Source organism: Ambystoma mexicanum, chromosome 8 (genome assembly GCF_040938575.1).
Source record: "Ambystoma mexicanum isolate Mex_15411 chromosome 8, UKY_AmexF1_1, whole genome shotgun sequence".
In the NCBI taxonomy this organism is placed as follows: Eukaryota; Metazoa; Chordata; class Amphibia; order Caudata; family Ambystomatidae; genus Ambystoma; species Ambystoma mexicanum.
In genome coordinates this window covers 1,008,661,760-1,008,675,227 of record NC_090929.1, presented here as the reverse complement: position 1 = coordinate 1,008,675,227, position 13,468 = coordinate 1,008,661,760, and the positions used below count along the sequence as shown (strand labels likewise).

Here is a 13,468-nt window from a genome sequence, read left to right as displayed (position 1 = left end):
CTTAGCCATTAATAATCAGGTGAGAGAGGATTTCATCAGCGACGTCTTGAAATGGTCTACTGGCCCTGACTATATTGACAGTAGACTGCTCAAGTGCGGAATAGCATATGTCGATGTAATTAGTATGGCTTACAAGAAATCTTTATACTTTTGCTTTAGATTAGGGACACTGGCTGTGGCGAGCCTTACATCTCTCTGGAAACCCCAGGAGTCTGCTTTATGTCCACTGTGCATGTCAAAAAAAGAAGATATAGTGCATTTTTTGTTCACCTGCCACAAGAACCTGAGGTTGAGACAGAGATATCCGAGACCAATTCTAATTAATGTGGGAATTTGTAGCGTAAGGGAGGCACTGTTATTTCTGTGCAATCCGCAAAAGGTCTGTGTTGTATTTGCAACTTCCTTTTATACATAGAGCTTGGCTATTGAGAGCAAAAGCTCTCAACCCATGTAAGAGGTGAGAATAGTCTGTAATATTGCAATATCCATCTGATAAAGCAAGGGTGAATAATTTTGTTCCCCTTCTTGTTAAGGCGTCGAGATGTGCTCTCCTTATGCTTTTCTAACGACTGTATAATATTGTGGTGTTTTTATTATAATTTTTTATTAACAAATATTGTTAATGTTTAATACATTGGGCCTCATCACGAGTTGGGCGGTAACGCTGGTGCTATTAGCGCTGGCATTGATAGCCTTACAGCCAAACCGCCCGGCGCTATTAGTGCCGGATCACGGGTTTGGCGGAACGGTTATTGCCCATTCCCCATGGGGCCCATTCGGGAATTCCTCCTTCCCCATTGGGCCCAATGGGGAAAATTTGTGCTTAAACGCACCGAAATTCAGCAAATTTGCTGCGAAATCCGCCAAGGCCATGATCTGACGGACCCTTAAATGCGGCGGTAATAGCGCGACCGCCGCATTTAAGGGTTACCGCCAGACTTGTGATGAGGCCCATTGTGTTTAATTGTATATTTTATTTTTTTTTTATTTTTATTTATTTATTGTGATATAGTTTAAATTATAAACTTTACACAAAGGAAAAGAAATAAGTTTCATAAAATTAGAATAACATTGAAATATGCAGTAAAAAGCAAAGATAAAATATCAACTTCGTAGGTCCAATGTTGACCATACAGTTATCTATAATACATGTATTAATATACAATTGTTCATTCCCTACAATTATTTAGAGTGTTATGTCCAGCCTGACTTCAATCCTCAGCCAGATAGTATACAGTGCTGTCAACAAACGCATACTGCTAGAATTAATACAATGGTTCCAAAAAAGATCATCCTTAATATACTCATTGTTGTAGACATATTTATCCAACAGGGGTTTGAATGTGCTGGCCATCTCAGTGCATTCGGTTAGAAGATGCTTTGCCGTTTCCAACAAATCTAGAACTTTACATAAACGGCATGTTCGCAAAGCAATAGCTATCTTGGCCTTTCTTCCCGTAACAGTTAGCGTAGGCAATTGATACAGTTAATTGTATATTGTTTTTTATTGCTTTTATAGTTTTTCTGACTAAAATAAAGCTGTATTGAATTGAACAGAATTTAATTGAAATCACATAATAAACCAAACCAGTTACAAGTATATGCCTTGTAACAGATGTTACTTTATAAAACACGTTCAGAGCTAGTAATGTAACTCATACTTTCTGGAGGGGCCTTAAGCTACTCAATATAAGTATGAACACACAACTATTTTAGAATGCACTAAGCAATTCAGAGAAAGCAAAACCCAATTACAGTTTAATTGTGCAATCTTTAGACAAATCCGACTTCCTGTTATATGGTCGGAAAGAGAGACAATAAGCTTAGCCATTAACAATCAGGTGAGAGATGATTTCATCCTACTCCTTCTAGACCTTTCAGCGGCCTTCAACCTGGTCGACCATAAAATACTCTGCAACCACCTCTCATCTACAGCGCACTTCTCCTCTGCTGTCATGTGGATACAATCCTTCCTGGCTAACAGAACCATGCGTGTTTTTTTCATCAACGGCAGCAGCAGACCCCATCCCTATTACTTGTGGTCTCCCACAAGGCTCTTGTTTTTCCCCCAGACTGTACAACATTTTTACAAAGCCCCTCTTTGACATCTTGGACCATCTGGGTGCCACCTACACCAACTACGCAGACGACACCCAGATACTCCTCACCATCTCGGGTAATTACAGTGCTGATGTCCTCAGGATAAATGAAATCTTCTCCATCATTCAGGCATGGATGGCCACACATGGCCTCTGCCTGAATGATGAGAAGACTGAGCTTCTCCTTGTCGGATCTCCCAACAACTTGCAGAAACGTAGCCCTAATACAACACCATCATAATTGGCAGTTAGACAATTCCCATTGTCAAAAATGTGAAAACCCTTGGCTTTTATCTCGACGCTAATACTAATCTAGCCAAACAAGTCAATATGATTGCCTCAGCCCCTGCCTACACTGGGAAATTGATCAGGGCTTGCAGGCCTTTCCTATCCACCAATAGTTGTCTCACGCTGGCTAGGGCTCTCATACAGTCCAAACTTGGACTATTGCAACAGCCTCTACCTAGGTGCCAACCAACCCGTAATCAACAAACTACAGGTACTCCATAATAACGCGCTACGAGCAGCGCTAAATATCCCCAGACAAGAGCACATCTCCACCTCTAGAATATCCTGTAAATGGCTCTCTATACAACAAAAAATTACCTAAAAACTATATGCCTCACCTACAAAGCCTTAAACCACCTAGCCCCACCCTATCTCACCAACAAATTCACCTTTAAATCGACTACTAGGATTACCAGATCGTCCAACACACTATGCCTTACAGTGCCCAGATTTACTTTAAAAAGAGCTGGAGGTTCTAGCTTCACGGTTGTGGCCTCTAAACTCTGGAATACTTTACCACTTAACATTAAATCAATCGAATCATTTCAACCTTTCAGGAAACAAGTCATTGGCTGGTTACTGGAGAAAAAATAACTCTACAATGTTCTATCTCTTACGCCTGACGACAATGCCTTACTCTAACTATAACAATGTAAACTGTATATACTGTGCATATGGCACAAGTGTATAACTGCAAATTATATATATATTGTTTTTGTAACCTGTCTAAAAACTGCACAAATGTATCACTGCAAAATATATATATATTTTTGTAATCTATCAAAAAGCGCCTTTTTACCTCTGGGTCTGGAGCACTATATAAATAAAATAAACAAACAAACAATGTATTTCAAGGTAATAGCTATCTATACCCAGTATACTTTTAAGAAGTGTACAATTCAGTTTCTAAGGTAAGGTAATAGCATTAATGCAATTCGGGGAAAGCACAACCCAGTGTTACAAGTTTAGAAGAGCAGCAGCTATTCAAGGTAAGTAAAACCATATACTTTTAAGAGGGGCTTCTAGCAACTCATAAGACAAGTATTAACATCAAGACTGTTTTAGAGCTGTACAACGCGGATCAGGGAAAGCAAAACCCCAACGGTACACTTTAAGAATGACAATCTGTTATTCAAGGTTGGTAAACCCTATTGGTAACTTTTTACACTAATTCACTTAAGAAGAATAAAACAATACCAACATACACTTTAAAGGTGACTGCTTGGATAGTAGTGGCTCGCACCCACTTATGTTACAGGAAAATGACAGTAATGAGTGTTAGGTAAGAATTGATGCAGTCATACTGTGTGAGACTACACAACACTTATCTGCTTGGTATTAGGTAACCCACCTTTTGGTATAGGTCTGTACTACACAAGTTGGTAGTGTGACTGAGCAGCCAGGCCTATCTCAAGAGGGGTAAATGTGAGCTATAGAGCTGTACAGATGAAATCCGTAAATACAAGTAACCAAGTAACACTTACACAGTAATTGCACTCAAGGTTTCTGTTATAAATAGTTATTTAATTAACATACATTTTAAAATAAGCGTTTTAAAAAGGCAATTCATGTAACAATGTAAATCTACTTTAAAATTACTTTTCAGAATCAAAACAAGTTAGTGGATAATCTTTGGATATGCTTCTTACACGTTTCCTATGGCCTGAGGTGACTTCAGTCAAAAGGACAGTAATAGCATTGATATATCACACTAGTTATATTTTGCAGATTCTGAGGTTGCAGAAAGGAAAGGAAGGAAAATGATAAAAAGGTTCTCAGTAAATGTGAGGACAACTAAATCTTCCAATGAAATCTAGACAAGCCTTTCCCAGCAATAACAATCTAAAACAAGTTACCGCCTATGAAGGACTAACAATATCAAAATCAATGGACTAGAGGAATCTTCAGGAAGCCAGGACAGCCAGAGTCAATTGGAACACAGTCTATGGAGCTGAGGCACTTCTTAGATCAGAAACAGTCTTGCACAAAGTTAGAGAGTTTGTAGAAAATCACTTGTAGGGTCACAAGCTGTTAAGCCTGTGAAAAGGGAGTTGAAATCAACTCTAAAGGTAAGCCACTGCAATTCCCAACTGAGAAAAGCACAGCTAAAAGACAACGATGTAAGTACCCCAAGTCTAAACAGTACCTCTGGTTTGAAGAAGAGTGGTCCAGCTGGATTCTGTCTTGCTAAGCGGTGCAGACTTCCTGTTCCTGAGTCTCAGTCGTGGGGACAAGAGGGAGGACGTCTGGAGGGCTCCTGCTGCGGTACTTGGGAGGTCGTTGGCAGCTACAAGCTCTTTTCGGTTCAGCAGCACTTCACGGTTTTGGCACTTAGTAAACAGCCCTGTTGCGGATCTTGGTTACCGGTTAGGCTTCCTTCACTCCTTTGGTCCTGCACCCACTCTGGCCATGCTGCTTCTGGAGAGTCCTTAGGAGACTCCTGAAGCTTCTAGCTGGATTTCAGACATTTCACTCGACTACGGATTACTCGACCCTGGCACTCGGTTCTTGCAGCAATGAAGAAGTACAGCCAGTCAGGGAAGATGGTCCAGTGAAGTTCGTCTCAGGGTTAGCTGATTCCACTAACCCAAGGGCAGAAGTCGTCCCTTCCGGAGCTTCTCTGTCAAATTGAAAAAGGAGTTTCAGCACAGCAGTAGTGCTTCACTGGGCAATTCAAAGGTCGAGGAGGATGCATCAAGCTTTGTTCACTGTTTCTTCATCGGGTCTTTCTCTGAGTGGTTGACTATGCCTCTAGTCCCAAAACCCTTGCCTTTTTTAACAGATTTGCCTCATTCATGCAGTCTAGGCTGTCAATCACACAGCAGGGCGACTATCCTAAGGACAGCCAGCCAATCAGGAGTGTTGCATTTAGGCATTCCTAGAGACAAATGACAGGGCAGTTTCTGGAACCTCCCTCACATCCAGCCTTTTCGGACACACCGGAGCCAGAGGCAGGCTTCAGGGTTGAAGGCCGCCAAAAGCAAAATGAACACACGGCTCCAATCTGCCTCTACGCACAGAGTAAAACCTAAGAAAGATTTCCCAAACAGAAAATGGTGAAAAATGAACACAGGGGCCATTTTGACACAATGGTCTCCGATGGGTGCTGTACTGCAGCTGAGGGTTCAGCCTGCAGTAGAAAAGCAAAATGGTAGGAAAAAGTAAACCACTGCCACCAGCCATTTAAAGTAGTGAGGGTAACATACACATTTTACACGAGAATCTATGTAACCCCCAGCACTCCACATAAGATGGGATGTGCTGGACCTACAAAGAGAAAAATGTAACTAAAGCCAATTTCACTTTACTATTCTTGGGAACTGTAGTTCACACAAGAAAAGGTATTTAAACTGTACGAGGAATCCAAAAGGATTACTCTGTGATACTGCACTATAAGGAGCTGTGTGTGACCATACAATAAGTAGATGCCTATGGAGTTTTGTCAGACTCCAAAAACAGTGGAAACACTTAATCCAAATCAGGTCAAACCACATGACCACATGAGAGAGTGAGAGAAAGGTCTCACTCACTACAGGGTTAAAATTAAAAGTGCTAAAATCCAGCAAAAGAGCTGGGGGTCACTAAGGTGGGAGGAATTTTGCACTGAATTTAAAATAACTAACAATGACAGTTTGACTGCTTACATAGTAGTGGCTTGCACTAGCAATTGTTGCAGTTACAACACTAACGTATAAGTAAGTACTTTTATACTTGTAATTTCCAGACAGAATCCTTATAATAAAAGTCCTTCCCTGGTCTATAGCATGAGCTTGTTCAGTGGCAAAGGAGGGACCCTAGTAGACTAGGAGTCATCTGTAGGCAGTTCAGGATACGTTTCAGTTGCAGGAAAGTCAAAGTTCCAGAGGATATCTTCTTAAACAAGTAAGTATTATCTTCGGAGTTAGTAAAGTGTTCAGATAGCTGAAGAGGGTGCAGTGATTCAGCAAAGCTTCTAATATGACTAAATGTAGGAGAGGAAATCAATTATGACCTTGCAGGGGTAGCAAGTAAATAGTGCATACAACCTATTAGTTAAAACTGGTATGCTATTACTTGTTATTGATATTGGATATGAAGCAGGTAAGAGGTTCTGATTCAACAGTGGGTTCAGCCTATTTATTTATTGTTTCATTTGTAGACCGCACACAAACCCAAAGGCATTTAGGTGCTGTTAGAGGAAAACCATTTACAAGTGGACTGAAGGCAGCGTGCAGGAATAATCATGGGCATAGACAATTGCGTACAGAGTATACAGACTTTAAGATCCCAAAGGGGCAAATGACATGGTGAACAAGGTTTAGGCAAACAGTCAAGTTTCGAGCGCTCTGCGGAAGGCCCAGAAGGATTCCCCCACCCTTGGAGCATTGCTTAGCTGGAATGACTGGAAAACGGGTGCCTCCCGTTTTGGTGTGTTTAAACTTGGGTTGAGCAAGTCAATGGGTGTATGGAGTTCCTGAAGCCTAGCCGAGTGAGCCTTACAGATTTTTTTGGGCACGGTAGGACGGGGCAGATTTGGAGATAAACCTGTGTGTGATTGTGAGGGTCTTGAAGGTGATTCTTTCTCGGATGGGGAGCCAGTGTACTGCTCTTCTGGCGGCCGAGATGTGTTCAGATCTAGGAATGTTCAGGGCGGCTCACAGGGCTTTAGTTTGGATGGTCTAAAGTTTTTGTATGTTATGAGCAGAGGTACTGGCAAAGAGTACATTACAGTAGTCCAACCTAGCGCCTACCACTGCTCGTGTGATCGTTAGGCAGCTATCTGTGGAGAGGAAGTGTCTGGCAGCGTTTAGCAATGTAGTTGAGTAAGCCGCTGAGGAGATAGCATTTACTTGACAGGTCAAGGAGAGTGTTGCATCTAGGTAGACCCCCCTAAGGTTTTGACCGCTAGTGAGACTGAGTTATGCCATCAATATTGAAGGTTGAGTATTTTTTAGCACAGCTGAAGGTCCGACGAAGAGAAGTTCTGTTTCCTCATCGTTGAGAAAGAGGCCATGGGTCTCCATCCATGCTGGATGGTTTTGTAGGCTGAGCTCAGCGTGGCATTGTCGTCGGTGTAGTTGCCAGAGAGGGGGAGGAGAATTAGCGTGTCATCAGCATAATTAGTGTATGCTATGCCGAGGGAGTCCAGGAGGTCGAAGAGCGGCTTTGTGAATATACTACATAGAGTCGGGGAGACGCATGATCCTTGAGGTACTCCACAACTGATGGGGGAGGGAGCAGCGCTGGCATTGTCGGAGAAGACTTTCACTGCTCTACCTTCTAGGAAGGAAGCGATCCAGGGCGCCGCTTCCGGGGAGGAGGCTGCAGTGGTGAGGTGGTGGCAGAGTATATTATGGTTAACTAGTGCCAGGGGACCACTCCGGTGGTGATAGTTAATGTTAAAGGTTATTTGTACCGCGCACTAAGTCAAAGTCAGCGGAAAGGTCTAGGAGAAGCAGGGCAGGTTTTCCCTCATCCCGGATCTCGTCAATCTGGTTTTAAAGGTCTAGGAGTGCTGACTCTGTGCCGTGACCTGGACGGAAGCCCGGCTGATAGACTCCTGGTATGTGGTTTGCATCTAGGTGACGTGACGCTCTGTCAAGCATTTTTGGTAGGAAGGGGACTGTGGTGATGAGCCGGTAATTGTTAGGTAGAGCAGGGTCGAGTGATGGTTTTTTGAAGGGGGAGAACCCAGGCTTCTTTAAGACTGGACGGTACTGTGGGTGCCAAGAAGAAGGAGTTGATGAATGCCATGATAAACAGAGCCAATGCTTCAGCACAGTCTTTGATGAGGGAGGCCAGACAAACATCCCATTTGCATCTTCATGCTTTCAAGCTTTTTAGGATGTAATGGGTTTCTTGTTCAGTGATTTTACTGTAGCAAACTGTGGGGTGCCTGGGATATTAGAGGTAGAAGTGTGGGTGGCTTCGGTACCCAGGCGAGAGTGCATTAAACTGGCCTGTTCAGAGTATTTTTTTCATGTCAATTTTTTGCAGCATGGCGCTCTGTATGCCAGCGAACCAAGCTGAGTCTTTGATAAGGGCGGAGGGCAGGGGCTTCAAGTTCCCTAAGGATGGAGAATAGTTCTCTGGTGTCAGATTTAGCATTGACTATTCTTGAAGTTAGTGACTTTGGCTTGGATAATAGCTTGTTTATATTGGTTGGATAGATTAGTGAACACCTGTTTTAGGGCATCAGAGGGAGTTTTCTTCCAACAGGTTTCCGCAACTCGTTTTTTAGGTCTAAGTTCCGAAAGGTCAGGGGTGTACTCAGAGTTGATATGAGCTGCAGGTTTGGCTTTTTTAGGAGCTGGGGGAGGAACAATAGTGTCTATTGCAAAGGGTAGTGTTTTGGTATAGAGATTGGCTAGTGTCTTGGGATCTAATGCGTCAGGGTGCTGCTGTTTGAGGGCATCGAGGAATGGTAAGAGGCGGTCTTTAGTTAGGGTGCAGGAGCTATTACAGATGGTATCCAGTTAAATTGTCGAAAACACATTTTCGAAATGCCATTTTGTCGATAAAAAAACTCCTAATGGTCTTTATTTTATGTTTTATTTTTGTTTTGTTTGTAAAAAAAAGTGTCTATAAAAAAACAGGGGGATAGTGGGGGAACCCCCCCCCCATTTAAAAAATAAAATAAAAATAAAAACATTTGAAAAAAAAAAAATGGCCATTTTGGTGTCGAAAAAATGGCATTTCGAAAATATGATGTTCAAAAATGTCACTATGAACCATTACGGATGCTATTAGCGGAACACTCCTGGTGAGTTTTAGAAAAAAAAGAGTCCAAGGATGGCATGTTATCCTGTCTATTATGAAGGGATTATTAGAACATTTAAAATAAAATGAGAGGTAACAAGCTAGTTTCTAAAGGCGATGATGATACATACTCACAGTCTCCTTACAATGACTTTGGTCGGAGTTTGAAACAAGGTGAGCATCTAGCCGCCAGGATATCATAAACCGAAAGTATGTCATTGGCCTGCATATTGGTTCAGTCTGTTACATGATTTATACATTAGGAAAAAACAGCCACCATGGGGTGGGTGGGGTCTTAGAAAGCGTGACCTCTTTATTCAGAATGACTACCAGTGGAGGCTCTGGACAATAGATATGTAAAGCAGAGTCCCCAGAGTAGGTACAATTTGGATCATATAGAAATGTAGGTGTCGAGTTCAAATTCTGAGCCCCTATTTTAGGAATTGCAACAGTCTCTGGATGTACCATATGAGGGGTTGTGACTTGGTCAAGTCTAGATCTCGCTTGCCACTCATACTTGGTAAAGTACCAGTTCTGTTGACTCCCTGGGGTGGGGGGCTTGCAATTAGCAGAATGTAGTGATATACTTTTAGGTGTGCAGCAGGAATCTGTAACTGCATCTTTCTAATCAGGCCTATCAAGGGCTATATGTCAATACCTGTATGCTCCTCTTTGTCTCTAAGTTTAGTGTGTATTCCACGTACTTAAGAGGCTATGAGCACTTACCTTTCATCAATTTCATTGCCCGCTTCTAAGTTATCCTGCGATGCCATTCGTGTCTGTGAATCCATGCTGCTGCAATCTAAACGAATACATCCAGTGTCGCTGGTTTTTGTGTTCAGCCGGTTCTCGCTCACCGGTCGACTGGTGTCCCGTTCGCACCGAAGTGAACAGTTTACAATCTCCTAGCAACCAACCGGAAGTCAAATTTGCTACGTACACTTCAGGAAGCGTCGAGAAACATGTACACACGAGAAACAGTTCCGGACTCAGCAAGTAGTAGACGTGGGATGAAGACAGGAACATCTGTTACAGAAATGCAATAAAATAGATGAAACGTACAGAGAGGTTATACAACTCATAAATTACTGGCCTGAGCCGAGGGCATTTATTTTCCAATAATATTTATTGGCGGTTAATAACATAACGCACATGTCAAAGACAAGCAATGACAAGTTAGAGACAACAACACAAATAATATACCTGGTTAATGATATAAAGAGCCATATCGATCTGGCAGGCGTGTTTCAAAATAGACTGCTCATGTCACATAATGCTGGGGTTACTTAACGGTAATCTGTACTACTCTTCGTCCTGCTCTTTCTCGTCACGGTACTTACCTGTGACTTTATCTCTATCCAAGAACACTTCTTCTCTTTCTGTAGCTGTTCCTACATTCCCTGCCTCCAACTCTCGAGGGTATAATACCCATGCATGCCAACATTGTGCAGAACCGGGGAGGGAGATTTTCTCTCAAAAAGTGGGAGAATACATTTTCCCATTCAATTGCACGGGGGTTGGAATTATTTTAGGAGAAAGTAAAGTCAAAGAACAGCAATGTTTTTTATTTTAAAAGCATGAGTCTCGCCCCTCTCTCAGGGTTGGCATGTATGTGTGCATGAATGCTCTGATTACTTACTGGTAATCTTCATTACTCATAGTCCTACTCTTCCTCATCACAGCACTTACCTCATGAGGCCCCTGCCTCCGACACAGGACCTTCTTTTATTTCTTTTTATCCCTATAACTCCTCCCCCATAGCCATGTCACTCAGTTTCCTATTACCAAGCCTGAGTATGGGACCTTCCCCGCATGGAGGGTGAGGAGGGTCATCGGTACTGTGACGATGAAGAGTAAGACTAGGAGTAATGATGATTACCTTTAAGTAATCAGAGCATTACCTCCACATCCACTCTTACTCGTCCCAGTACTTACCTCATGCGGTATACCAAAGCAGCAACAGGGAAAAAGGTCCCAATGAGACACAGCCAAAAACAATGCAGAAAAACACACACCTTTAAGAACTCCAATTTCACATCCCCACAGACAAAACTCTAACCCCAAAGGAACCAACCACTGATTGGGAGACACTCAACCTATAGTGGTTGATGAAAATGTTTTGATCAGCCCAGGTGGCAGCCCTACAAATCTCCTGCAGAGAAACCCCCCCATCTATCGGCCCAGGTGGCGCCAAACCCCTGGTGGACCGCCCCTGCATGTGCACAAGCACATGCAGACCAGAAGCCACGTAGGCCATGGAGACCACAACACGGATCCATCGGCTAACTGACACCACCGATGCCTCACACCCAGCACCAGCCATGCCAAAAGTAATCAGAAGACCATCGGAGTGGCGGAAAGGGGCAGTCCTAGCCAAATACTCCAACACCGCCCACCGAACATCAATGTTATGCCAAGCCACCTCCTCTGGCGTTTGTGGATCCTGAAAAAAGGCAGGAAGAACCAGATCCTGAGAGGTGTGAAACCGAGAGACAACCATAGGGAGAAACTTCGGAACACACCTCAGCACCACTATGTCCGGCAGCACCCTCAGGAAAGGGGGGGTGACATAACAGAGCCCCAATCTCCCCAAGTCTATGGCCAGATGTGATGGCAATAAGAAAGGCAGTCTCTAGTGTCTGATGTTTTATATCAATCTCTGAAATGGGCTCAAAGGGAGGCCCATGAAGGAACCGTAAAACAAGAGGGAGAACCCAAGGGGGAAGCCCTTTATAAGTACAAGGACAGGAAGATGAAACAACCCCAGAGCAACTTCCCCACCAACACCTCCCCATCCAAGTGACCATCAGAGTCGCCCAAAAGAAATTTAACGGAAGCCCACTGAGAGCAAAGCGTGGAAACCGTCAGGCCCTTGTCAAACCCCTCCTGGAGGAATTGAAGGATATCGGGGAGGACAGAATGTAGGGGAGGGATCCCAGACCACCCATACCAGTCCCGGAAAAGGCTCCAATGCCTGCGGTACACCTACAGAGTGGAGGGACTAAGATCATTCATTAAGGACTCAACTACAGGACCAGAGAACCCATGAGATATCAGCCTAGCCCGTGCAATAGCCATACTGCCCATGGCATCTGGTGGATCCCCAACCGCAGATCCCCTTGAAGGGGACAAGGCCACGTTGGATCAGCCAAGGTTCCTGGGACCGAAGCACCAAAAGAGAGGGGAACCAACTCTGGGGGGGCCAGAACGCAGCCAACCACAATACAGTCACCCTGGACACTCTGATGCTCTGAATCACCAGGGGCAGAAGGGGAATAGGTGGAAAAGTGTAAAGGAGACCCTGAGGCCACTGCAAGAAGATCTTGCTGAACATTGACCACCCTCCTGATATGTGAGGCGACCAGGGACACCAGATGCGATTTCTCCAGGTGCCTATCTGAGCAGCCAAGGCATTCAAGGAGTGGCCAGAACCCCCTTTGCGGTTGACATATGCCAAGGCCGTCGTATCGTCCGTCCAGACCGAAACCGCCCTGCCTACCAGCAACCTCTTGAAGTACACCGGGGCTCAGAGAATGGAACACAACTCTCGCCAATGGGATGATCGATTGCTCTCCTCCGGATCCCACAACCTCTGAGCAGAGAGGAATCCTAAAGTAGCACCGCCAGCCCCTTCCGCAGGAGTTGGTAGTAAGAGTAGTCACAGGAGGAAGGACCAAGGACACCCCACCCTGAAGATTCGGAACACCAAACCACCACAGCCGGCAGACCCATAGATCTGGTGACACCAGAATCAAAGCCTTGAAAACTTGAGACATCGGGAGCCAGTGAGAGAGAAGATAAAACATCAGAGGACATAGATGAAGACGAGCCCAGGGAACTCGAAACATGCAAGCAGCAATGTGGCCCTGCAATTTCAGCAATAGGCGAGCTGTGGCATACTGCCTCCTGAGAACCCTGCCCAGAACAGCCAGCAAGCGACGGACCCTCTCTAGGGACAAGAACACCCTCCCCATCCTGGTGCAAACCTGTGGCCCAATGAAAACTAGATCCTGAGAAGGCTCCTGGTGAGACTTCTGCCAGTAACCAGGAAACCCCAGTCCTTCAACGCCTGACATACCAATTGGAGCTGAGCCATGACAGCCTGCCGGCAGGACACTTTGAGCAACCAATCGTCCAGGTAGGGAAAAAATCTGAATGCCCTGCAGAAGTAAATGCACCACCAGGGGAGCCACCAGCTTGGTGAACACCCTAGGGGGTAATCGTAGTCCGAACGGGAGCACACTAAACTGAAAAAGCCGGGATCCCACCGCAAAGCGGAAGAACTTCATGTGCCAGGGACGGAGAGCCACGTGGCAATAAACATCCTGGAGATCCAGAGACGC

At 44.3% G+C, this 13,468-nt stretch overlaps 1 protein-coding gene across 2 annotated transcripts in view; it reads right to left on the bottom strand.

The window, feature by feature from the left end:
* The window catches only part of LOC138472650 (DPY30 domain-containing protein 1-like), a 344,183-nt gene extending 334,125 nt beyond the window's left edge, over positions 1–10,058 (bottom strand). The window contains exon 1 of one of the 2 annotated variants that reach the window (XM_069610928.1): positions 9,852–10,058. In XM_069610928.1, the coding sequence (XP_069467029.1) occupies positions 9,852–9,916 (65 nt within the window). In that variant the 5' untranslated portion in view covers positions 9,917–10,058. The remainder of the gene's footprint in view (positions 1–9,851) is intronic. The other variant, XM_069610929.1, reaches the window with a different exon arrangement.
* Positions 10,059–13,468: the final 3,410 nt, after the last annotated feature.